General features: G+C 40.9%; 2 protein-coding genes across 3 annotated transcripts in view; both read right to left on the reverse strand.

Annotated features, from left to right (window-relative positions):
* Nucleotides 1-767: 767 nt before the first annotated feature.
* Nucleotides 768-5,105, reverse strand: FAM237A (family with sequence similarity 237 member A). The gene is made up of 2 exons (XM_066189729.1): nucleotides 4,697-5,105; nucleotides 768-916 (listed from the first exon to the last, which is right to left on the reverse strand). The coding sequence occupies exons 1-2, from the start codon at nucleotides 5,103-5,105 to the stop codon at nucleotides 768-770; spliced, it is 558 nt and encodes a 185-aa protein (XP_066045826.1).
* Nucleotides 5,106-19,454: 14,349 nt separating this feature from the next.
* Nucleotides 19,455-26,306, reverse strand: part of ADAM23 (ADAM metallopeptidase domain 23) — a 67,000-nt gene continuing 60,148 nt past the window's right edge. The window contains exons 26-27 of one of the 2 annotated variants that reach the window (XM_066189726.1): nucleotides 25,375-25,429; nucleotides 19,455-21,491 (exon numbers count right to left, since the gene is read on the reverse strand). In XM_066189726.1, the coding sequence (XP_066045823.1) occupies nucleotides 21,378-21,491; nucleotides 25,375-25,429 (169 nt within the window). In that variant the 3' untranslated portion in view covers nucleotides 19,455-21,377. The remainder of the gene's footprint in view (nucleotides 21,492-25,374; nucleotides 25,430-26,306) is intronic. The other variant, XM_066189727.1, reaches the window with a different exon arrangement.

The raw sequence follows: 26,306 nt of genomic DNA on the forward strand, positions 1-26,306 counted from the left end.
TAGTTTCATCCAGCCTGTCTGGCAATGAAAATAATTTATATCATAAAAGTTATCAAATGTTACCTACCATAAGTTGTTTTGTATTAATTTAATGTCAATTTGCCTATTAGGGTTATCAGTAAGGGTCAGGAGAAATTGATTTTTCTACAAAGAATTTTTAAACTAAAAAAGAAGCAAATGAAAGTTATGTATGAGAAATTTTGTGATTGAACATTTTAAGTGTGAAAGCAGAGGAGCTGGTAAAATCTGTTAACCCTTTTACTGGAAAACTGAAAACATTCTTCTAAGGTATTTTCATGTAGAAATATGTACTATTTTTCTTTAGTAGGATGATGTCTCTGAGCTAGGGTTTCTCTGTACAAGTGTACAGCTCTGCATACAACCAAACATCCCCAGCTCTTCTCTAATCCTGTCTTGGAACCAGTGGAGGTTTTTTGACAACTTCCTTCTCTGCTTGTCTGTTTTATTGAAGGATCAATTATTTCCTGTTTTGGCACCCAAAAGACAACAGTTTGAACAGATCACATGTATTACAAAAAGCCTGATATACACACAGATTAATGTAGGCAACTGCTTATAAATCATGCAGTTTAGTGAGGAGACTAAATTCATAGGTAATTAAGAAAACCCATAAATCCAAGTTAATCAGAGATGCAGTGCTCAAGGTTACATGCCTTCTTCCACGACATAAATTGACATCAATGGGGATTGAAATGCAAATAATAAAGAGAAACAGTTAAAAATTATCTACAAATCAAAATCTTAGACTAAATATGCAATTTCCTCTTTTTTCCTAGCACTCCAATGATTCTTCCAAGTAATATAGATCTACTCTTATGTATGTGGATACTTATTAAATCTTCAAATGAGTCTTTCTTCTTCAGAGCTGGTGACCTCTGAATATGAGAAAATATCCCTGAAAAGTGACATAAAAATGCATATAAGTAAATAATTTCCAAACAGCAAAGAGCAGCTGAATATTCAGTTTCCCACATCTGTATTTTCTCTGCCTTTAGCTGCTGCTGGTCCTCATTTTATCAGCATTGGCTACAAGCCTCTTACTCTGGTAATAGCCATATCCCTCCATTTGCATGTTGCCTTTCAGTGTCAAGTCACTTTGATCTTTTCCCAGTATGGACCTTTTCCTTTAGTCTTCCTATAAAACTCTTCTACTTGTAATTAGCAGAATCAAAGTGCTTAAGTCTGCTCAGAATCCTACTAACTCATTGGCCTGTTATCAACACCTCTGCACAATGGGTGAGATCTCTCACATTGTCTAGTAGCACATTTATTATTTCCTTGAGGAACTATGGGGTGTTTTCTTTGCAATGGTCTCTAAAAGGCAGCGGGTTGGTTTTCTTTCTTTTAGGCATATTTGTCTTCTGAAAAAGTAACTGATTGACACAGTACTTGCTTATTTACCAGACCTCAATTGTAAACACACCCCCCCCCCCCCCCCCCCCAGGCACCCTGCAGAGTTGGGACAGCAAATTATGTCTGTCTTGGGCCAGGTGCAAGGTCTGAGCCTAATCACCTGCACCTGTGAGAGAGGTGTGCACAGCTGAGGCCATTGAGTGGTAAGGAGCAGTGGGACTGCTGGGCAAGGAGAAAAGAGGCAGGGAGGGGTTAGCTGTAGGCTTAAGATGTTTTCAGTGAGGATGTACTATGTGACTTCTTGAGGAGGATTTTCTTGTACAACCGCTCTTCAGGAAGATTGCTGTGAGTATAAAAGTTATGTTTTCCTTGTGGTTCTAAAGTCTTCTTTTGGTTAACACTTGTTATAACTGTAATGTAACTACAGTGTTGTAATAGGTTGGAAGTGTGTTTATGAAATCTGCTTTTTCATATTGTCTGGATTTTGTTAGGGGAAAGGGCTGAGTTACTAAAAATGGCTTGGCTAGGTAACTGAAAAACTCTCCCTACTTGTCTCTACTTAAAGCTGCTTAACACCTCTCTGCAGAATATCTAGGGAAGTTGAAATGCTGCTGGTTAAGTGTGATTTTAGGTGGATTGAGACAGTTTGTCAGATTTTTCATATTCAACTGTTCTGATTTTGTAGTCTTTTTCATGGATTGTGTACAGTTTAAGAGTATCTTCAGGCTGTGAATAGTCAAAAGCCTGGAGGGACTAGACTGGTCCAGAAAACAGTGTTTAAATCTGTAAGTCTAGAACTGGGCTACTTCTGCTTCTTGGTGCACACCTGAAGAGAATTGTTTCCCAGTTGGCCCAAGTATGGGTAACTGTGGAAGTGCCTCTAAGATATAACAAAGTAGTTTTGTTTGGGGTATTTTTGCTTGGAGGATTTTTTTTCCTCCTTAAAAGTTCCTGATTCTCAATCTTTACCAGTAGGATTTATCCATTAGTTCTGAAATGTAATGCTAATAATAACACCTTAACATCAGTATTTCTGTGCCAAGTTCAGATTTCTGTCTTGCTTTTTCCAGTTTAGTGATATGCTTAAAGAACTACAGTGAATGCAGGTTACAGATTGCTCCTCATTCCTCGTATGATCCTGTTTGCAATTAAAAAGAAAAGGATAAACCTCAAACATATTGAAGTTTTAACTATTTAAGAGGATTAAGATTAAAAACTTGGGTATGAGGCAATAATACTGTTGCACAAGTAACAGTATAAAGCAAAAAAACCTGCTTTATTTTTGGATTTCTGGAACAAGTCTACTGAAAGCTATTTATACCCACCCATGTAGATGTGAAATACACAAGGCAATTTAAGTGATGTTAGTGCTGATCGTGGGGCTGAGAAAACAGGCTTGTACCTCTCTTTATGCATAAGAAGCGAAAGTTCTATTCGTTATGTCATTTCTATCTGCAATTCTTACCAATTGATTTCTACTTTCACTGGTGAAATAAGGCAGTAGGATCACAGGTTACAATGATTAAAACTACTGGCTTTGTTAAGAGACTGTGAGACTTGGATGAGAAGTTAGATAGCTCCTCTGGAAAAAAAATAGCCTGTCACTGCTATAAGCTGCCAGCTACAGGCAGATGTTAATCAGTTGTAGAGAAACTAGATTAACTGATTACGGTTCACAAAACAAAGAGGGTGTGACTACTTAGTAGTACTTAAAATCTCCTTGTATTAGAGTGAAGAATAGTCAGCATTTATTATAAAACCCTTAATTTGATTCTTCAAAATCCATCAGGCTGTTACTCTTTAATCTTGATAGGAACAAAAGCTCTTTGTTTAGGAAAATCACAGTGTGATATAGATATGTAGAGCTAGATGTAAACAAAAGGCTAAGTGGGAGTTTAGACAGTGATATTCAAAGCTGTAATCCCAAACAAAAATTAATCTGGTGCTTTAACCTGGTGGGTTATCTCAGTTTTTGACAATTCTACTGCCTCATGTGTCTAAAGTTGCATTCTGTTTGCACCCAAAAGTGCATCAATCTGGTAAGGATTGAGCAAGTTGTTGCCTGTGTGATGTCTAAGACCACTTGGAAACCAGAAGTGGGTTCTCTGCTGCATGCCAGCACTGTAAAGGTCCAGTCAGAACTCAGATTCTTTGCAGAGCAGAATAGGATCCAGTCCTTGCTTTTAAAATGCAAGTAGAGGTTGTTTGACTCATAGTTTAGAAATTGACCCTGTGTGTGTGAGTTTTTCAGTCTGAGGGGATTGATTCAAACTCAACTCCTATCTCAAAGTTCAAGTCCATTTTTTAGAGACACTCTAATGGGTACTTGCTCAGAAGGACTCTTCATTATTCCATGAACATTTCCCCAAACATGTTAATAACTAAGACACTGCTCTAGGAAATGGAGATAAGGCTCTCAATCTGTTGAAGTGTAAAGGCAGTTCTGCCTTCTCACCGTGGGCCCATGCACCATACTGTTGGTGATGGCAACAGCACTTCTACCTCTCCATCAAATTATAGCACTTACCCTGATCTGAAAGTGGATATTCTCCAGGCAAGGATATATTTGTTGGTAGCAGGATCAGAGCTGAAGCCTTGGAAGGGACTGAGATTTAGGAAAAGCTATACTGTATCTCCCTTTTGGAAACGAGGATGGCAATTGACATGCATGTGGGGAGGGGACTGGGAACCTGGAGATTAAGAATTGCAGCATTTAGTGTCACAGGTAGTGATGTTCTTCCTGGAGCTGTACTTGGGTCTGAAAGTCTGCATGCATCCAAGTCCTAGGTTTGTTTCCTTTGTGTGTTGGGTAAAGTCACCAGTATGGAAATGGAAAATATCTAGTGGCTGGCTGCTGGATGGCAGGTACACTTACCCTTACCCTTCTGCCAAAAGACTGCCACTCTCCCCAACAGCACAGTGCAATGCATTCCTCTCCGAATGGGGAGTTCAGAACTAGCCTGTTCATAGTATAACTGTGGTAAAAATGCTGATGTGGGAGAATATATTGGTATATTCAGTTGCTGAGCTGCCTTTTTTGTTTGAATCCTTCTGTATTACACTTTCTGCTGCTTTTCCTGCCCTATCAAACAGAAACTTAAAAGCTGTTGTTAGACTTTAGGTTGTTTGGAGGTCAAATTTTTACTGAGATCACATTGAACGTAAACACAGCTCTACACTTCACTGGGAGGAGTAGGGGGTTTTTGCACAGCACCATCCTGTTTCTGTATTATTACTACATAACACAATAGACCTCAATCTCTTTTCTTTCCCACTAACCTCTAATTATTGCCCCTGAGATGCATATTAAAGGAGTAGTGACCTTGGTTTCTCCCTGTGAACTGAGTACGTAGAGTAGCCGTCTTCTGCTCCGCTTCTGCCAGCTGCCTTCTCCCCAGGCCATGGGTTCTGGAAAGCACACAGTCCACATAGATATCCCAGAAAAGCTGTGCCAAGTCCCAGAACAAAGCCCCATGTTTCAAGTTCTCTGAGGATTTCAGAAAGATCATGAAGTCCCAAAAGCCACTGACAGAGTCAGAAATGCGAGGCTTCCTCATCTCCAGTAGAACAGCGGAGGAGGATTCCCAGCACTGGGGGTCTGCCCGCCCCAGAGCCAGTGGATCAATTTGACTATGGCAGAGGAAAGGTGGCACACAGAACACTGCCAGGAGTAGTAGAGAGCAGGTGAGTCTCATGGTGTAGTGCATTCTTCCTCTGCTTCCAAGATCCATTGTGTCACTGAAATACAAGAAAACCAAGAGAAGGTGAAGACTCACTCTTAGATGCAGGAATAGAGTCCTGTTACTTTACATGGTACACAAGGCACTCAGATTTTGTTTCTCTGTTCCTTGAAGAGCTGTGTATGCTTTTTGCATGTATATCAATACTAGAGGAGTTGCAATGTTCTGTGCAGCAGAAGCATGTGTAAAAATATTTAATCATCCTCAGATCTGAATGATGAACTGTCTTATCTGGAAGGTCTTAATACTGAAAGTTTTCTGCCATTTTTGCTTTACAGATCCCTAATATTTTTCAGTAAAAATCCATCCCTCTTTACCTAATTTAAGCTTTTAGGCAGTCTTGCTTTTCTCAAAATTTTATGAGCCCTTTAAAATAGTCTTCAGAATCACAAGAATCAGTGGAGAGCAGGTGGAAAAATTTTGTTGAAAATGTGTTTTTGTGGTTCTAATTATTGTGGGTTTCAGACTCACCCACTGACCAGGAGTGGTTTAGGTGCTAAAAGGCAGGACAGTTCTGAAAAGAGGGTATAGCAAAACCATCACATAGCAACTGTATTGTATGACATGCACCTATGCATACAGAATCACAGAACTGTTCAGTTTGCAAGGGACCTTTAAAGGTCTCTAGTCCAACCCTTCTGTCATTGGCAGGGACATCTTTGACCACATCAGATTGCCCAGAGTCCTGTCCAACATGACCTTGACTGTTTTCAGGGATAGGGCATCTTCCACCTCTCTGAACAGCCTGTTCCAGTGTCTCACCACCCTCATTGTAAAAGATTTTTTTCTTTATGTCTAATCTAAATTGATCCTCCTTTGGTTTGAAACCGTCACCCTTTGTCCTCTTGCAACAGGCCTGTTAAAAACCTGTCCCCATCTTTCTTAGAGGCCCTCTGTAAGTACTGGAAGGCTGCAATAAGATCTCCCTGGAGCCTGCTCTTCTCCAGGTGGAACAGCCCCAACTTTCTCAGCCTATCTTTTCAAGAGAGCTGCTTCACTTCCTCAGCATTTTTGTGGCCCTTCTCTGGACTTTCTCTAGCCGGTCCATGTCTTTCCTGTGCTGAGATGTATTTATGTATAGAAAGATGTGTATTGCAGATCACTAAGAATTGACTGTTAAAACTGTGAAATTTGCTAAGTAGTATCTATAATGGATAGGTAGAAATTCTGAGAATGAAAACCTTTTATGGACAGAAAGGCCAGTTGTCTCCATCAGATTTCATTTCTAGTACATACTTCTCTGTTGTATTTTCTAACATGCTTCTAGCATTTTTGATATCGAACAAGTTTGGAGGGTTGTTTTTAGTGCAGCTCATGGCTTATGGAGAACTTCCCATTTGTGGAAATCAGCTACATCTGAGATCAGCATTTAGGACAAAATTCTGTTTAGTGTATGTGCTGATCTGCTGAGTATTCATGCTTGTACATTTTCAGTCTGGTTGCTGGGGTTGGGAAAGCTACTTCTCTTAATGAGCTAGATAAGCAACTGGCTTTTTGTGTAGAAAGTCCCTTCCATGAGTGATCCAGAAGTGTTCCTTTGCTATGTGAAGAAAATGCCAAAGGCAGGATATTGATGTGCAGAGGGATTGTACGTGAAAAGTAGCCCAGCCACAGCCTGTGTGTGAGACTAGGGAAGCGTAGTCTGCTTTGTGGAATATATTTCATTGTAGAGCTAAAGGACTCTTCAGAGATTTCAGTCCTAGCAATGTTATTCTTACCTAGCCCCATCTGGCTATCTGGTTAGGTTCTGGGAACATTTTTGAGGTATTCAGACTATTCAGACTTTGCTCCCTAGCTGCTTACAATCACTTCTTAATCTGAGTTTGGGTGTTGTGAGAAGAGCTGGCTTGACTGCCCCGGACTTGAACATTGCATTTAAGGAACAAAAGAGGGATAGCTTGCTCTCCCACACTGCTCTGCCTAGTGAATGTCACAACAGTGGTGGTAGTAATAGGGTTGTCCTCCTGCTGCTCCCAAGATCCCCAAGAAACATCATTCTTCTGTACCCTACTCCACAAGGCAGGCTTTGATTGCTTTCTCAGAAGCAAGTCAAAAACATCCTGTGAGTCACTACTTCATTCTTGTTTGTGCTTCAGAGCCCTTCCACTGGGCACAGACACCTATGTATATATGCCATGCAGTAGGGATGTCTGTTTACTGAGACTTTTTCAAGAGACATCGTTAACTTTATCAAGTTTCTGGTTTTCAAAGAAATTTAGCAGTCTTAGATATGACCATGAGGGTGAGGAGATAGAAACGGGACAGTGGGTGGGGAGCTCCAACAACAGATCGTTCAGCTAAATAACAATACTAAAATCCTTTAAATGATGGTTCTGTGACTTTGACAGAGCCTATCTCGTTTGTACCGGTTAAAAACTGAACTGGTTGCTTTGCGTTTTCTGCTTCCCAGCACTTTGTAAGTTACAAAACTGGCTAAGACAAGGGTCTGGATTTGTTAAAACAAAGAGACAGCACTGGGCAGAGTGCTGGTAGGGCATTAATATGAGAATTGGTGCCCTTCAAAGTATGATGTGCATGGCATTAGTAAGGGCCAGTAGCAAAGGTGCCTTGTGATCTGGTCAAACTCAGGCAGCACTGTGCTGTTAGTCTTCTACAAGGTTCAAGACAGTATTTTTTTAGATAGTTGAGAGCTGGAGGGGATGCCCAGGAAACGCCGGATTTCATTAATCTCCTACCTGTGCATGTGGTGAATGCTTCCATGTAATTCCTCCCCTACACCCTCCAATATTTAGGTCTTTCTGTCCATACATTGAAGTTTGTGTGTGTGTATGTGAATGCTATTTACACTTCCTGATCCTGACTTTTCCCACCCTCCCCCCTATCCCTGCTTCTCCTTGCAATTTAGTCTCCTGCTCCACTCCCCGTCATGGATAACGCCTTACAATAATAATTTAAAAGTTAATCAGATAATTTGTTATTATCATTTAACTTGGAGCTCTCGCTTACGGATAGTCCCTCGGCCGTGCGGCTGCCGCAGCCGGTCCCGGGCCGGGTACCCGCTCCGGCGCAGCATCCCCGGACAGTCCCGCGCGGCTCCCGGGGCTCCGGGCAGCGCCCGACTCCGCCGCCGCTCCGCGCCCGCCCGTCCCGCTCCGCCCCGGCGCCGCCCGCAGCTCTCAGCGCTTACCTCGGCGCTCCGGCCAGGGCAAGACTCTCCGAGCCCGCTGCCGCCGCCGCGCTCCTTAAGAAGCCGGAGCGGGCAGCCCCACTTAGTTTTTACGTCAGGGCTCGGGAGCAGCCCCCACCCTCCGGGCCCGGCCGCTGCTCCCGGGCACCCGGCGCTTCCTCTTTCTCTGTGTGGAGCTGTCCTTGCTACAAGTCTGCTCCGCTTCTCTGCCCCGCCTGTCTTCCTCTGCTTGTGGACCCCGGCCCTCCCGGGGCTGTCTGGTGGCCGTGCTGCCTCTGGCCGAAGGGAAGGGCTGCGCAGGGGGGTGGAAGAGTAACAGACCTGGCAAAGCTGCGGCCCTCCTTGCCCCTCTCTTACCAGCGCTGTAGCCGGAGGGCAGGAGGGGAAGAGGAGAAAGTACGCCCATGGAGCTCATGTTGTCCAGAGCTGGCTCAGACCTCAGGCATCTTACTTTATGTGCTTGGCTTTTGCAGATCCCTCCACCCCAGAGCAGGAGTCTGTGTGGCTCGACTAGAGCTGTTTGCTGGCTAGGGCTCAGCCCACATGCTGCAAGTCCAGCTCTCCTTGAAGTTGAAGCAGAGACCCAGAGAAGAGTCACAGAAGGGCTCCACTTAAAGGCATTAGTTGAAGTAGCTGGATTGAGCTGCTCACTGCAGCTCAGTTTACCCAACTTTACCTAAAGAAGAGCTAACTTGGAGGGCTGTACATTCTCCAACGGAGAGGGGTGGTCTGGTTACATTTTCCCTCCTAAGAACAGTAATGTGGTCTACTGTTGTTGCATTTTCTCTCTGTGAGGTTCTTAGCTGGATTGTGATCTCTGTAGCAGCTGAAAAACCTCTATGTATTGGAGAAATGAGTTAAGCTAGTAGGGAAGTGAAAGGAAAACATTGATGAAAAGGCTGTCTCCTGTTTCATGCAGCAAGGAGAGAAAAGGCTGAGCACAACTGTGCCTGTGCTCACTGTGCCTGCTGTGATCCCCTTGTGTACAGAAAACATACTACTCAAAGAGCTGGGGCTCTGTGACCACGCTGATCAACAGTGTTGAGCAGAACTTGCTTAACACCAGCTATTTGAAGTAATAGGCAGGTGAGACCATTCTTTTTTCCTCCCTCTGTAGTTTATAGGCCAAATCGTGTAGCACCTTGCTGCCTGTCTGAAGCCAGTGCAGCTGCACCAGTCTTTACCAACTGGGCAGCAAACTGTTTGTCCAAAGCTTTCACTGGCAGCTCCCTTTTATCTCTCCATGTGGAATCATAATCCCTTCTCCAGAAAGCAACTGTGCTTCAGTAGCATGAGGTTTATCTTAGTTGATGTCAATGAGTCCACATTGGTTCACATCAGCTGGAAAGTTGGCTTGAGACACTGATTTCTCTGATGTTGATCAATACCTTTATAGTTTGCATTCTTTCTGTGCATCCTGTCCATGTAAATGGAGAAGCAACTTCCTTTCCAAAACCTTGATCTTGTGATGCGCTTATGACAATAAACATTGCTTTTCTTCTGATACTTTATCCCTCAATAAGCAATACTTGTGAAAGTGTATTTTGTGCAAGTAATGCTACTGTTTCACAAAAGTGCAAGGAACTTTTTGGGGCTGAGAGAACACTGGCTAGAACCCTTGTAAATAGCTATACTGTAGGACTTTGGCCAACTTACAAAGGTTCCATTTATTTGGCTAGAAGTGTGAGTTTGGGAATGCCAGGAACAGTGGTCACCAACTGCTGAAACAGACTTCAGGATGAACTAAAGAGTGTAATACCTTGCAAGGGGGCCTTGCAATGTGTTGGGGGAAACCTCTCATATATAGGTTCTCCAATATTTCTTCTCTGTGCTATTGAATACAGGCTGTTACAGTAGACTTCCTTCTCCTGGGTTCTAGGGCAGAAATGATCCTTAAGGATCAGCTTTTGGTTTTGTTTCTTTTTAAAGTCTGTTCTGTACCCGATTCTGGACCCATGTGCAATCTGGAGCCCCCTTGGCAAGTGAGTAGCCAGTGTGCTTCTCCTTGCCCCTGTATTTGGGGATTGAAACAGGCAAAGGAGAGAAGGAAAGTGTGCAGGTAAGACCTGTGTTGTGATGGACCCTGAAGACAGTTCCTCGGTAGAAGAGGCTCTGGGGCTGCTTGTGTGCTTGGTTGGCCTGGCTGCAGGGGCCAGAGCAGACAAGATTAAAATGCCACAGAAGTGGTTTTTGCTGCTGTTTCTGTATCTGTGGTGTGTCGCTCTAAGGACTGTGCCCCATGTTGGTTAGAGCCAAACAGAAAGGAAATGATAAAATGTTTCTTGTGAGTTGATGAATTTCTGTCAACCTGCAACCTTTGTGGATTCATTGTTAAGAAGTGAGTTTGAGTCCCCTTCTGGGTTGCACTTTATCTGGTCTTGGATCAAGAGCAACATTGGTTTCATTCCACTCAGAATCCTGGCAGACCCAAGGGTATTGAACCAGGGGCTCTCACAGACATGAGAGTTGCTGCTCAAGGGAAATACTGCTACAGATAAAATAGTTGACTCTACAAATGCTTCCTGAGCCTACTACACTCTGCTCCCTCTGAACCAGAGCACTTATATTCTATTTCTGGGAAGGAGGTTTTTGATAATTAGATTGATCACCTCAGTCTCCTAGTGGAGAAGAAACATGCCAGGATTGGCCATCTCATTCAGGTCCACACACTCCTCAGTAAAGCTTTCTGTGCCCCTCTCAAGCTATCAATAATCTTTCTTTTGTTGCAGCACATGATATATTCCCCTGGCAGCCAGTATTTATATCTTCTATGGGTCTCCATATCTTAGGAATTTAATTCACATGAGCTGTAGGTCATATCCAGAGTCATTTGCAGAAAGATATTTTTATCAAGAGAAGTTGATTATTTACTCATAGATGAGACAGGTTTCAGATCATGTAACACTACAGAAAGGATGCTATTTCTACCAGAAAAATCTAAAATAAAACAAAAAGTTAAATGATGAGGATAAAGGAATAAGGAATAGGTAAGAAAAGTAGGAGGCCATTTCACTGATTCTTGCATTTTGAATAGAGCAAAGGTGTGTATAAGTATATACAGAGTTGCTTCCTTCCTGCATTTGCTCCCAGAAAACCTTCTGATGTGGTTTAAAATTAACATTGAAGTTAATAGGGAGTGGCTTATGGTTGCTTGAGCTAAGTAAGCATTTACACATAAAGAAAGAGATTCAGCACTGAGACTGAGAGAGCAATGTGTGATGGGATGCACAGCTTGCCTGTTACTTCCATAAGCAGCCACACCTGAATGCAGTATTAAGCTTATTTTAAAATATCTCATGATGAAAGACACCTGTTTTAGGCTTACAAAAAAATAAAAACCTTTACAGACATGTTCTTAGCTGAAAGTTTACATTTTGCTGACTTGGGTTCCAAATTATTCCAGCCTTCTGTGAAACTTGGCTAAGTGACAGCAAAGGCAAAACTTGTGGTTCTCAAAGTAGGGGAAACCCAAAGGTCTGTTAGCTTTAAATTCATGGTACCTGGCAGAGGCTTGATTTTTCTTCAAAATCCATAAAGGCGGAGAGTGGAATCCTACTCCCATTTTTAACTTTTCCTATTCTCTTTTAAGCAGAAGATTAAACTGTCCTTAAAATTTTCTCCCTGACAAACATACCTAAGAGCTTCTTGGAAATGAAATGAAATACGTGATCCAAAGTCTACAGCTATATTTTATTAATTTTAAAAATGATTTGTAGAGGGCTTTAAGTATCAAAACCTGTTTTTGTAAACTTTTGATGTCAAGTGGTTTTTTTTTTTTTTTTTTTTTTTTTTTTTTTTTTTTTTTTTTTTTTTTTGTGGATTGAATCTCTACTCCCGAAGTGTTTGATGCCCCCACACTGCTCTAAACAATCCTCTAGGTCTATTCTCTGTTGCCATGGCTAGCAGGAAATTCACTGGGTGTGATGCAACACTTAAGCAGTTCTAACTAGTGGAAAGATATAGTTACCAATACAATTCTTCAGTGCTGTACACTATTGCTGATGACCTGAAACATTTCCATGGAACTGGCAGACAAGACATGGGGCAGGCAGGAGACCAAAGTATTTCTGTTCCAGGAGCTGGAGCCCTGTGGTCACTGTGGCATGTCTCTGGCCTATGCTGAGAAGTGGCCTTCTGCTAGAAGGTTTGAGGAACTGCAGCTCCCCATTAGAACAAACTTGTCTTTCTTTAATAATGCATCTCTCTCTCTCTCTCTCTCTCTGTCTACCAGCTGTTTTATGTGAACAGCTCTGTCTCCAGGGCCATATTTGGAGTGTTCCCCCAAGAGTAAATTTATGTGACATGTCAGAAATGTGAACAGGCTTCATTGTTGAAGCCATTTATTTAAATTAATTTGTGGAAGAGGTAACACTTCTCCTGGCAAATGTATTTAACACAAGCTCTGAAAAGATGTGTGGAGCCAGTATTTTTACAAGTGCAAGCTAAGCAATGTTGGTTAAAAAATCAATATATATTTTTGAAAACATAATCTGGTGATATGTGGCACTATAAATGCAAATGACCTTTGTAAAGGATGTGGCCACATTTCTCTCTAGACTAAAACATTCCAAGAAAATAAGAAAGGACCCCAAACTGATAGTATAGTACATTAAAATTTGATTGGTCGTGTCTTTTGGGCAAGTTGTCTCACATTAACCATTCAGTTAGAGAGCTTTTGATTCATTTTAATGGCATTCTGAATATTTATAGCCAGACAACTATTAGTTTTTGAATTGAGGGATTCGTTGCCATTTGGGTGCTGGACTGATATCAACATGTTCCAGAATAAAGTCATTGGTTCTTCCTGACTCATCCCTCCTGCTTCCTCATGTTCCCACAGACAATGGAGAAACCCTTCTCACCTTGAGCACTCCAGGCAGACAGGAGATTCACCCTGGGTACATCACAGTTAGAAGGGCAGTTCAGTGGAACATGTTTTCATAAAACTGCTACTAACATCTAAGAAAGCAAGACTGTTATGGGATCTGTTTCTCCCAGGGAGTTACAGCCAAATTTTCTGGGGAAGAAAAGCACTTTCACAATGCGTTCTTAGCTGAGCAGGATTCCAGTGTGGAGTCTCCTACTTTTGTTTGCTCTGAGAGTGTTTCTTTCCTTCAGGTCCTGGGAGAAAAGGGTGTTTGAGCACACTCGCCTCAGGGCAGCTCCTGGGCCATGCCGGTGAGCTGCCAAGGAGGAGTGCCAGCCCTGCCCCTGTCACACTCATCCCACAGCAAAGACACTCCCCTGGCAGCCACAACCCCATGCTGGGAGCCTGCACATTCCCACTCAAAGTTGTTTGGGGAAAATGGTGTTCAAGAAGAAATTGAAGGGGGGGATAGCAAATTATTTGGGGCCAAGAAACAGGTCAGAGGAGAATCTGTAATGAGGATGGGTATTCTGTCTTGTGTGAAAGGGAACTGTGGGATCATTGTCTCTCCTTGGTTGCCTTCTCATTCTCAGACTGTTTGCTGGACTCTGCTTTGCTCTTTGTTCTGCTACCAGTTCCTGCTGGGGTTCTTTGGCACTTATAAAGTACTTGCAACTCTTCAAACCACAGATGCGAAGCATTGTAAGTACACTGCTGCTGTCGTTAGAGGAGAAAGTTGGGGTTTTTTGATGTGCAAGATCTGTCATGAATAATTTATTGGGAGAGAAATCTACCTTCTTGAATGATTTTCCTGAGTGAAGTAGTAGAAGCTCTGTTGTTTAGATTACTTAGATGAGATAAAACACATACATTATCAGTAAGGAACCATGTGATAAAGGCAGATAGAACATTGTGGGGTTTTTTAAAAGTTGAGTATATATTTTATTTATTTTTAATAGGTCAGGCCACTCAGCCTTTGAAACTCCCATTTTTATTTCACAAATGTACCCTTTGAAACCTATTCTCAGAGGGGATGTGACAAAGATGATGTTAGAGTGGGTTTCTATATAGTGAGTTTAATTTGAAACTTCTGAAAAGAAGTTTGATTTAATAAGGTCCTTTCTTTCCTATCCTATTACTGATCAGGCATGGCTAAAAGGCTGCATATTTCATGAAGATTATAGGGGTTTTTTTAATACCTGGGAAGGGAGGTTGTCTCAAACTTATCAGCCAGCCAGCTCTGCCTAAAACCAGTCATCTGTGGCCTGGGTGCTAAAAGTCACCTTTGAGTACAGCAGTTCCTGTCCTAGAGATCTTGTGTTTGAAGTAAAAAATGCTCAGACAAATCAGAGGAAGAAAAACTGAAGCAAAAATGTAATTGGGACCTGAATCTTTTACCTACCTGCCCAGCCCTCTGATCCAACAGCACACAGACAGGATTCTGTAATGTAAGGGAATTGTTTCTTTCTTTCTGCAAATGAGGCCATTTTCAGTCTTGTGTTCAGGACCTCCTCATTACACAAAGCAGAAGTTAAAATTAATTTCCCAAAGCTCTTCAGTGAATGCTGGAGGGCACTAGAATAGTTCCATTTCTTGGAACTGCTTTCTCATTGTACAGAAATCCTGGTCAAGCATTCATTGTTTGTAAACTATGTTATTGTTAATGATATCTGTAAGAGTAACTTCACAATGGAGCAAGTCTTGAAATAGCAATGCAGAGTTTAGATGTGCCTGAAAGGAAATAGAAGTGACTGACTCCAAAGGAAACAGGCTTGCTTGTGCACTTTGCTGCCATCTGATTTCATTGTTGTGCCACCCTCAGAGCGGGGCACGTTGACAAGAGAAAAGGTCTGGGGTGGAAATGGATGGTCAGAATATGTCAAATCCCAACATAAACATATGAATAGAGTATGGAGGTTTAGCCTGTGGAACTTACTTTTAAAAGAAGTAACTTGAACCTTCTCTTTGGAGGAACATATTGAGACTGCTTAACAAAACCATGAGCACTGCTACTGCAAGTTCTGTGCATTTATTCTCTAATTATAGTTATTGGTGTGCTTTGGAGCAAATCAGACTGCTATAAGTCATGTTTTGGGAAGAGGTCCTTGTTAGGGAGATAAACATCTCTGTTTACATCAGCTGAAGAGATGAGTGGAAGCATCTTTGTGTGACTGCCCTAAGGCTGAAAGTCAGGCTTTGCTATAGACAGGTGGAGCTTGAGGTGTCCCCAGTGCTGCTGCCACACAGCTCGGGCCACTGAGCAGTGGAAAATAGAGGTGTGTTGTGCAACAGAGGGTCTGGGCACTTCCTTCAGCTTGACAGCACAAGCTGCTGTTCAGCACAACCTCCCATCAAGGATCCTTAGTTCATTGTCAAAGCTGCAGGCTCACAGGAATATCACTTGGTACTGCTGTTGCTGTTTTCTTTTGTAACCCTCCAGTACAAAAACTTCCAGCTCGGCTGGTCTGTATGTCAGTAGCCAGCTGGGAGGGGAAAGGGGGGTTGTTTCTCTAAGCAAATAACTCTGCTGTCACAAGTACTGTGGATTATTTGGTTGTGCTGAAGTTCCAAAAGGCAGCCAGGTGCCCCATCACCTGGATTAGACACTGAGGATAGATCTGTTCAGTTTTCTGCAATACTAGATACTTCTTTCTTGGAACAGTAAAGCTTTTATGTACTGATTAGGAGTGTTCCACTGTGCTGTGAATCCACAGCATCCTGAATGATACGTGTGTTGAGGAATCCCCCTAAAGAGTGGGTAGATGGTAGATAATTAAAACCTCAACAGTCCAAAGACCCAATCTGTGAAAAACTATACTGAATGAATAAGGTCAGTGCTCATTCTATTTCAAGGCAAGTCATAAATTGTATCTTGGATGTAAAGTGTGAGGGCAACATGCATAAGGATACGGATTCTTGTTTCCACTATGTACAAAACACTTTCAAAGGAGTCAAGTGGGGAAACTGGGAGCTGTCAGTTGTTAGCCTATGCTGTCATGAAGTTACCATTTTAAAATTTCTCTTAAGGCTTCTGCAAACAGCACTAGGTTTGAGATACATAAACATGTTTCATTCATGAAAATAAACTGATCACCATCTCAGCTGGAGATAGGAAACTGGTCAAAAGTAGTTTGCCTGTGCCATTTTTTGGCTGGACAGTGTCCAGGTTAGACTGCAGTGATGCAGCGCATGTCATGTGTGGGGACACTTAACTCTGCACAAGAGGCAAACCCGGTGTTATATCCCACAGCCTGTTACTAGTGTGTAATGTAAGGAGTGTGTCATGCTCATGCCTCTGTCACCACTTAAAATACAGCTACAATAACAGCCCTTCTCTCACCTTCTCTGTGTAGTGCAGACGCAAACATTGCTTCACAGTCTCCAAAGCAAATTGAAAGCCTTCAGTAGTTGGAATGAAATCTGTGGATGTATGACATACAGTGGTGGAGTGTTGTGCTTATGAAGTCTGACAACTGGACTTGGACTGCGTAAAATGCATTTAAGTTCCTCCATGCCTTGAGTTTACCAGCTTTGATAGGGGAAGGTCTTATATTGGGTCAGAAAGTGCCACAGTAAAACATGGCCTGTTACAATGTTAGTGGTAAAAATGAGGGCTACCCCATGACTTACTGCAAAACCAAGCTTTTTTAGAAGAAAACTTTAATGAGGAAAAAATCAACTGACACTTGATTATGGGTTTTCTACAAATTAGAGCATTCATAATTATGCTGCCCTCAGCAGTTTGTGGTTGTTCAGAAATAACACGTTAAGTGGCTGGTGATGCTGGTCTGACATAGAGTCCTTGTACTTACCTAGGGGTTGTGTTGCCTGTCCCCACTAACTAATTCCACAAACCTACAACAATGTGCTTGCTGAGTTGTGAACAATAAATCACTGAACTGAATGGGTATGTGGAGCTTTAAGATAAGGTTTTTGTAACCTTTGCTTTCAATAGTACTGGTTTGAGCGTCTCTACTACTAAAATTCTTAGTTACTTTTTTTTAAATTTAAGCTTTCTGTGGGCACTTAAACAATCTCTGTGATATTACTGATGAATAATTCATGTCAAATTAACTTTTCAGCTCTTGTGGGTAGGAATCTGTAGGAAGTGCATTTAGAACAAAACAGGTGGTTTTGGTTTTGTACAACATGGCTTAGTGTTGTGTTGGTTTCATTCATGGCAGTAAGTGCCCCAGCAAGATCACTCTTCAGTGTTTTGTGCTGGAATTGAGAAAGTTTTCAAAAACAATTCTAAGATTTTTTTTTCTTGTAAAATCAAAAGCAAGTATGCACCTCTGTCTATATTGCTTTTCTATTCATATGCTGCAAAAGACTTAACTCCTATTTTAAGGAATGACTGTCTATCCTAATTATAGCCAAAATGTTGCATGTTTATATTTTTATGGATAAATCCTATATTCAAATGACAGGAAATGGAAGTGGATAATAGTGGATCCATTAATGAGAGTGTTCCCTTACTCTAGTGTTCTAAATGAGAAACGTGCTTTCATACAGAACCTTGGGAGATACCAATACAAAAGTGTATTTTGTTTCCCTGTCTGGAGCTGGAGAAAGCAAAACAGTATCAGTAGTTATCTGGTAACTGTGACATGCATGCATTTAATTTTCCCAGGCTGGCTTCACTAGTTAGTCTGGCCAAAAAAAGAAAAGGGAAAACCTTTTTTTTCAGCACTGCATTAAAGTGATGGCCATTGTATCTGATTGTTATGATGTAATTATTTAAAGAATACTTCAAGAGCTTTATTTTGGACTTCTTGTAATTATATAATTCAGATTTTTGAGCTGGAAAAGGCTTCCCTCAACTAACAGAAGCCTCCAGGTCTCACTGAACTCAGTGTAGCCAGCAGCTGGGACTGAAGCAGGCTGGGCCCATTCTGGGTGCTGAGGCGCTGGTTCCATGCACGGCAGGAAGGCTGCGTGCAGTGTCCTCCCACAGACAGAGCTCACTGTGAGATTTGACAGGTTGAGATCTTTCATAAAAAATAACTCCATTCAATTTCCACTAAACAAAGGTGATGATTCCTTGAACACAGAAATTAAATTAAACTGAGAGAATAAATAAGAAAAAAAAATTGAAAATTAAAAACTACTCCATTCCATGTTCATGACATTTTTAATACTCATCTTGCGAAGATGCAGAACAAGGACTATTGAATTTCCATTCAGTAGCAGCCAACAGGATATGAATGAGTATTAACTTCAAATAAAAACTTGATTTATAACAACATCAAGTTGTGCACTTAAAAAAATAATTACAAATCATTTTTAAAAGGAAGAGTAACAGTGGAAGCAGTAATGAATATAAAACATGACTGATTAGGCTTAAAACATAAGTCAAGTATTCTGTGGCATTTCCTCAGACATTTGTCTCATCAGTTTGTGCAATACCCATCTTTGCATAGTAAAGAAAAATTGGTTAGACTCCAGTCTTAAGTAATCTGTTTCTTGAACATGCACCTATACAGCTGTTAATTTGCCTGGCACACTTCTCTTTTAGCAGTATCAGATCAAATCAGTGAGATCATGCAGCAGACTGGAATGAGCTATACAGTTACCACAGTTTCTTGTCCAGCTGAATAGGTAAATAATGGAGCAAATGCAGAGTGGATGAAATGGAGGCAGAGTCAACCTGGTCTTCTTTTGGCGACGCTTTGCGATGAACAAGTTACTGCTAAATGGATACGCACTTCCCAAAGCACAGCGAGGGGGATGCACAAAATCAACACCTAGCAAATCCAGGCTTTTAACTGTCTACCAGCGCAGGAAGCACTTCAGCCTGTACCTACTCTGGGCTTTGTTGTCACTTGTGTTGTGTACACACAGGGCACAAAGTGTGTTCTTCTCATACACACAATGGCTGAGGACTGGAGCATAAATTCAGTCAAGAAATCCTAATTGCTATGAAACTGCTGGTGTAAATGAAAAAGTTACTCCAGCACTGAACATATATACATAGTCGTTGGGGACCACTGTGGTCTGACTTAAAACATCACATCACACACTAACAATGTTGTTTGTGAAATGCTTCTCCAAGGTTTATTACACAGGTAGTTTATGTATATCCAGTTGACTTTACTTATTGTAATTTTTGATACCACTGATGTTTCTGTTGTGGGTTATGCTTGCTTTGGAAACAGAACCTGAAAAAAAGTAAGACGTGTTCCCAATCAAAGCATTTTAAAGAACTGTAATACAGTTGCAAGTAGTTTTGGTTTGTCATCAGAGAAATGTCAGTAATTTAATTCTGCTTAAAGCCAAGCAGGAATTTTTCAGAATAAGGTTTGTAATTTTTATTAATGTCAACTACCTGTGTGCAGCACCTTTAACTTATAGTGTAGTAAGTGTGATTATGTTAAAGCTGATTGGAAATATTTAATAATAACTGTGAATCAAAACCAATATATTGAGACTACTGAATTGAACATTATCATAATTAGAAAAATAACTGAAATGAAGTTTTCTAACTCACAGGAAAATGTCTGCAGCATTTTTTTACTGTTTTGGCTCTTAAAGCTAACTTGGGAAATGGAATTCCTCTGAACAAAGATGCAGGAAGTAGAGTAACTGGGTTTCTGTTGTTACTAAACTACAACTTTTAAATTAGATCCAAAATTACAAAAGTGTTTAATTCTGATTATCAGACACAGCAATTAAATCTTCAGTTACTTCACTTATCAAATGATTTAAGTTTTAAGTCAAGACTAAAAGGATAAGCCAGACTGTCCAGCTCTGTACGTTAAGGGAGCCCTAAACTAGACCTGTCCACAAACCTTTCTCAAGGCAGCTGCAGCCAGATGAGCCTGGTTCCTAGGGACACAGGACTGCTGCCTAGGACTACTCTGGAAAAGTCCGTGTTTGTACAGAAGGTGTCTCGAAAAGTAATGACAACACACCTGAAATCACCTGGGATCTTGCACATATTGTGATGGTCACTGGCTGCCAGTAGCTGAGGGTCAAAGTATTAATCTTGCATTAAACTTTGAAAAGTGACATGCATCAAAGAGATACAGGGAGTGAGTTAAAAAGGTCAGTCACCTTTGCAAGCTGTTTCGAGTGGATGGGCAGAATGCAAGACAAGAATAACTCATTCCAAGCTTTAACATCTCTTCAGTATTTTAAGGCTTATTTTAAGTTTTTATTTTACAGGATCTAGGCAGGAAAAAAAATAGCTTTTCTTAAAAGAAAAGAAAAAAGAGCTTGGCACTTCTGTGATTACTTTTGAGAGTGTGTTACTTATATCATGGAAAAATCTGTATAACAGCCAAAAAAAGTAATTCAGACTTATAGTCAATACATAGATATGCATTTATACATTTTAATTGTTTTTGGTTTCAAGCATACAAACTTTAGATCACATCTGTTTGGTGTCAGAACTCCCTGCATCTGCATGCTGTTATCTGCCTTTTTTGAGCAAGCCCAGAACATCTGCTGTACAACATGCTACAGAAAAAAAGGGGAGGAAAAATAACCCAAAACCAAACCCAACATCAAAAATAGATTTACATAAAGAATAGAACCTTTTTATATGGAAATTCTTTTCTCTCATATATATATATATTTATATATAATCTGTGAAAATGATACATCAAAATCTTATTTCCATATTTACACTTTTTCCTTCTTGGAAGAATTCCGTCCATCATTCACTAGCTTCCATACCCAATAGGCTCCTGTCCAAGGTGGACAGTGAGCTCATGGAGCAGGGAACCCTCAAGTCCAGCAGCAGAATGTACTGCATGACTGGAAAAGCTATGGAAGCCTGGCACTGGCTTCCCAGTGGTCTGTAGTTATTGGGCTGCAGATTCCGCTTGGGGTCAGCTTGCTAACTTAGTTGTTTGTATGTGAGCCATGCAGGTTACCCTTTCAAAATTAGCTCCTCATGCCACTGGAGTTTGATAAGAAAAAGGAAGTCATGCGAACTCAAGTGAAGTTAGAGTGCCAGCAGGCTGGGAAAGAATCTTTTGCAATTCCATTATTTTGGAATAGTTCTCTTATTGCGCTTGGTCTGTGTGTCTCCTTAATTTGAGAAAAGGAAAAAACACCTGATTTTTGAAGCAGTTTGCTTGTACCACTTGTCAGTTAATGTTAACAAGAGAAAGGTGAATAGAGGAAGTATTTCCAACTTATCTCCAAAAAGGACAGTGTTCTACCAACTCAAATCCCAACATCCCATGTGTTTATAGTTACTGTTCTTATGTTCTTCTGTACTGATTTAGTTTCTGGGTAGCTACAGCCAAGACATCATACCCAAAATCCAGTAGTGCAAGAAGCAGTTTTTTGAATGGCATTTCTTCAGATAGGGCCTTGCTGAGTTGGATCGAACCTTCGTTTTTTGACATTTCTTCCAGGTTGCATCAAGAGGAGATGGAAAGAAAAAATGCAAGACATTAGTTAGATATAACAGGAACTAGGCCATTGCTAAGGTCATAGTAAAGTAAAAGGCTCACACTGACACAGTTTAACCAGTAACTTTTTCAAGGGGTAACTACTTAAGGAATTTTGTTGTATGCTTTTTACAGCATGATATCAAGTACTGTTTTTCTTATCCAGTTTAAAGATCATGCTGGCATACAGAAATCAATTATTTCTATAGTACTTCAAGTGGTGCTATAAATTTGTAGAACTTTTCAGCTCCCACCAACACATGTATGCACCAGGCTAAGAATGCACACATTTACCTAAAGAGAATGAGTCACAAATGCCAGGAATGGCAACGCTTCAGTCCACAGAGGCTTGAGTTCTCAAAGCAAGTGCCCAGCTCTGGCTACAACAGAATTTAGTTTATGTAATCCAGGGTGACAAAAGTGTGTGTGCCTTTGTGAGCTCTTACCACACTATTGACCATACGTGCTGTGAATCTTAGTAAGGTGCAAAAGACAGCTGAGACACTGCATTCGAAGGAGACTGGACAGCTTTGTCAGTTGTGTGATTAGAACTGAATGTTAACTGTGGGCAGCAAGCTGGTGACATCCAATCTCCTGCGATGTCCTATGTCAAACAGCAAGACATTAGGAAGCAACAACAAAAGTTGGGTGCAACCTCCCCGGTATCTGGCTTTATGTGGGGCATCAAGCAAGGGGCTCATGCATTTAGTTTTACCATTGGGCATACACACCACTACCACCACCAAACCAACATGCAAAAAATACAGAAAAGGAATTCATATATTCTCTAAAGCTACAGACCAACCCCTGGATTTTCAATCTTCTGCAGCCCTGCTAACCTCCACCACTGCCACAATATTTATTCTATATGTAAGGTTTAACTGGTGGTTTGAAACTAATGCAAAGGCAACTTCTTTTTGAGAAGACTTCCAGAGGCTGATAATTCTTGGGCATCCTTGATTTTGGTTTTTTTCCTTGGATGCCTGTGATTGAATTTGTGCAAGATGAATGCTTAAGAATTGCTAGTTTCTGAAAGACTCCTGTATTCATCTTTCAGTCTTTTCCCCTCCAGGATTACTGTACTAATGCTCCTTTGGAATGAGGCTGACATTACCTCAGTATCTCAATTCCTCATCCCCTAAACTACAGATAAATTTGAGATAAGGAAATTAATTTTCAGGCCAACTTGCAAAACTGTCACATACGAAGTATGAATATTACAGAACTTGGTTAAATGTGAGTTAAAGGCTGCTGTGCATCTGCTTGTCCTGCCAGTTTCAATGGGAAAAGGACATGTCTGCTTCCCTTCCCCCCACCTCCTCCTTTTAAATACTGTCTAGCATCCTTGACTTCATAGTACTACTGATAAACAATTAACTAGTCAGTCCTTTTAAATCAACAATGCAGATGAAAAATCCAGGTGCCACAACTTGTCCTTCTACTCTATGGGAAGTACCACATTCCCATTTGCTTGAAGAGGTCAAGTCCTTAAAACAGACATTGATTTACATTGTTACTTGAGCTTATTTTAATTAAAGAAATGGACTTTACACAGTCTTAGAACATGGTACAGGGGACAGATGCTTCCCAGTACAATCTAACAGAACTCTTTTGACTTCTTTCCTATCTGTTCTTCTCTACCCTGATCTTCACTAGTGTAGTGTTCCAGTACAAAACTCATCATGCATCCTGTGATCTGTCCAAACCCTATTATTTACTTACTTCCTAGTTTTATTCAGCAGAAATACAGCCTTTGAGGAACAAGATACTGACCAAACCACTGCCTTTCTTCACTTAGGATATTCTGCTAACAATGTTGTATGAGAGAGAGAAACATGTGAAGAACTAAAATAAGAGCCTGAAATAGGGAACATGAGGTACAGTGTCAATAAGGAAACAGTACACGCATGCAAAGCTTTAACAAGAGCTGCCACCATAGCACTTCAGAGGTGGGCAGGGAGGTGTTACCCTGCAGGATTTGAAAGTCTGTTCTGATTCCCTGACCAGCTTTTAACAACAACATCCTGAATTACCTACCAACCATTATAATAGTAAAATGAAGACTACTAATTGTCTAACTTAAATTGGCAAACAGAACAAGTCTCCCTCTTCCCCAAGAAAATTACAAGACAGGAGAGTAGGTGAGTAGCAGGTTCTGGATATTGCCACCATTTTAAGCTATGAGTTACAGTAGTACAAGGCTCCTTCTGCTATGCTTCAGTTAAATGGTAAGGGGGCAGAAATGTCCTCTATGGAAGGACACACAGGAGAATGATGCTGCTTCCTAGTCCTTTGTTGGTTTATGTGGAAGATCTTAGAACATCAACTTCTTCTTTGCATTTAAAGTTTTAATGCCTCTTTAAATAATGAGGGTCACCCTTTCTGTCTGTAATCCAACCAGAAAAGGGTCTCTAACAAAATAAAAAGTAGCGGTTATTTTTAATCAAAAAAGCACTTCATGCTACAGCACATCACTGTCCAACATCACTGTGTTTACAAAAAAAAAAAAAAATCACAAAAGAAAAACTGGTTTCAAGAAGGGCTGGATGTATTCAAGAACTACCTTGCTGCAATCTGCTGCATTCTTTTAGGAATGTGGTCATAGAGTACGTTACTTGCAAATGTGTGCCCCTATGTGTGATCATGTAAGTACCAAACTGTATTGAAGTATTTACAGATTTTATGCAAACCCAGTATTTTAATCACTTCAACTAGTTAATGTTTTCATAGGCATTCCTAAAGCATGGTTCAAATGCTGAAGAAGAGCTTAAATAAATTAACTTTGCCTACAAAACTGATTAAAATTAACAAAATGAGGGACTAAAAAAGGCAACTTAAAATAAGACACTGACCTCCCATTTATTCCAGTAGTTTGGGGAAAAATGAGAAAATACCTCACATTTGATTCTAGCTGCTGTTTGTGCAGTGATGACTGAATTTTGGTCCACAATTCATGCTTGATGGAAATGCTGGTAAAGAACCAAAACCTCCTTCCTCATGAAATTGCTACCAGCAGTCCACTGCTTTAACTTGTGGAAACCTTTAGGGTCTAAATGCAACTGCACAGACCAGCTCAACCTCAGCATAGCTGGGTAAGGCTTTGGTTTTTCCATTAATCTTCCATTAAAAAAACAGAAAACCTTGCAGCTCTTTAGCTAGGAACAATTGCTGGAAATAGAATTGTGCCTACAATCAATTCTCTATCTGCCACTTTTGTATTCTGCTATAACAAGCAGCAGCTTTTCATGTGCATTTCCACATCACTTTTACTAATATTACCTCTTAGCAGTGTTTTGTTACCAGAATTGCTGTTAAAGTCAGTAACAAAAGCATTAATTGACTTATATTACTGCAGTAGCTTAGCAGAAGTGAGCGAATATATGCTAGGGAAAAAAGTGTAGGCCCCTGAACTACTCTAATGGTAAAAACGTCCTTCCTATATTAAACACTGTATAATGAAACCTTGCGCAGACTTGCAGTGCCAAAATCAAGTTCTTACTGCTGTCTAAATGCCAACAGATTTAAAAGTACTATGCAAGGCTCAACTGAGTAAAATTTACTTCTTAACAAGGTTTCTACCCACAGCCTTTAAGCCACCTGAAATGTCTAATGAGATTCTATATTCTGTTAAATTGTCAGTTAACATTTTCTTTCCTATTCTGTCCACACATTAGTGTGATTGAAAATTAACCTTGGATTCATTCTTGAAGCTGGAAGTTGTTTGTTGAGCTGTTTTTACTTTGTTTCTCTGAACTTGCATCAAGCCTTGTTTTACACTTCCCCTCCAACCCCCACCCCCCACCTCAGTTCATGAACAAAGTTTGCTTAGTTGCAGCTTACGTTTGATATGGACTTGACACCACAGTACCGTATGTTCATATGAACATCTGATAACCTGTGAAACAGAAATCACATCTCCCAGTTTGTAAAGCATTAGCTACCTTCTCTCATAGTTGCAGAGACTAAATATATCACTTGCTTAAAAAAAGGAAACGTTAAAATCCTTTTATTATCCTCATCTGTCCCTCCAGATCTATCTGAAGCCAAGTATTGGGGGTCTACATGTGCTAGCCCTCTTTGTCTACAAGCTGAAAAGCCTCTTCTGTTCCCCTCTGGCCCCCAGAAGAAACATGCACTTCAAGCTGTGAGCTAGGCCAGGCCAGTGTATTTGAGGTTCTGCTACAGAATGAACAGTTTTATCTTCCTCTTGTGAGAGTAAGAGCTTCAGGAGGCATTTCCAGTGCAGATCCTCTATAAGGATAATGAGCTTTTCCCTTTGGGCAAACAAATGACACCAGGGTGCAAAGCTGACCACTTCTGAGAGCAGTTTTAGAGGTGTGAAACATGAAGAAGAAATAATCAATTACATCCTGTATTGTTTTAGACAGGAAGGGATGGTTCTACTTCTCTCTAGTGCAAATTCTCAAGCTCTGTGGCTGTTGGAGGCAGGGGCTGCAGTGCTGATGGCAAAGGTGGCCAGGGCACAATCCAGCTTGAAAAGACTCAGAGGAAGAACTAATTATTTTCTATTTTCATGACATGTATTTTGTTTTCAGCAAGTTACCTTGTGCAATACAGACCTATCATCTAGGGATGCACACCCTGTTTCTGCAAAGTCTATGAATTGCTAGGTAATGGACAAATGTCTCTTATGGTAGAAAACTCATCCAAAAGGGTGAGCTGACTTTTTTTCCCCCAAGAGAATCTAGCTTGGTTAATTCCCATGGGCACCCCCCGAACAGGCACTGAGAGAAAAATGAATGTGGCAGGTG

The sequence above is a fragment of the Chamaea fasciata genome, unplaced genomic scaffold (genome assembly GCF_029207755.1).
Source record: "Chamaea fasciata isolate MVZ Bird 193981 ecotype frontalis unplaced genomic scaffold, bChaFas1.0.hap1 SCAF_8, whole genome shotgun sequence".
NCBI lineage: Eukaryota > Metazoa > Chordata > Aves > Passeriformes > Sylviidae > Chamaea > Chamaea fasciata.

What these genes read in the sequence shown, in the direction of transcription:
- FAM237A (XM_066189729.1), bottom strand. Translation starts at nt 5,105, where the DNA reads ATGGATCTTGGAAGCAGAGGAAGAATGCACTACACCATGAGACTCACC. An exon ending in GTTCACAGGGAGAAACCAAG is followed by an intron (nt 917 to 4,696) that starts GTCACTACTCCT and finishes GTCACTTTTCAG; the next exon opens with GGATATTTTCTCATATTCAG.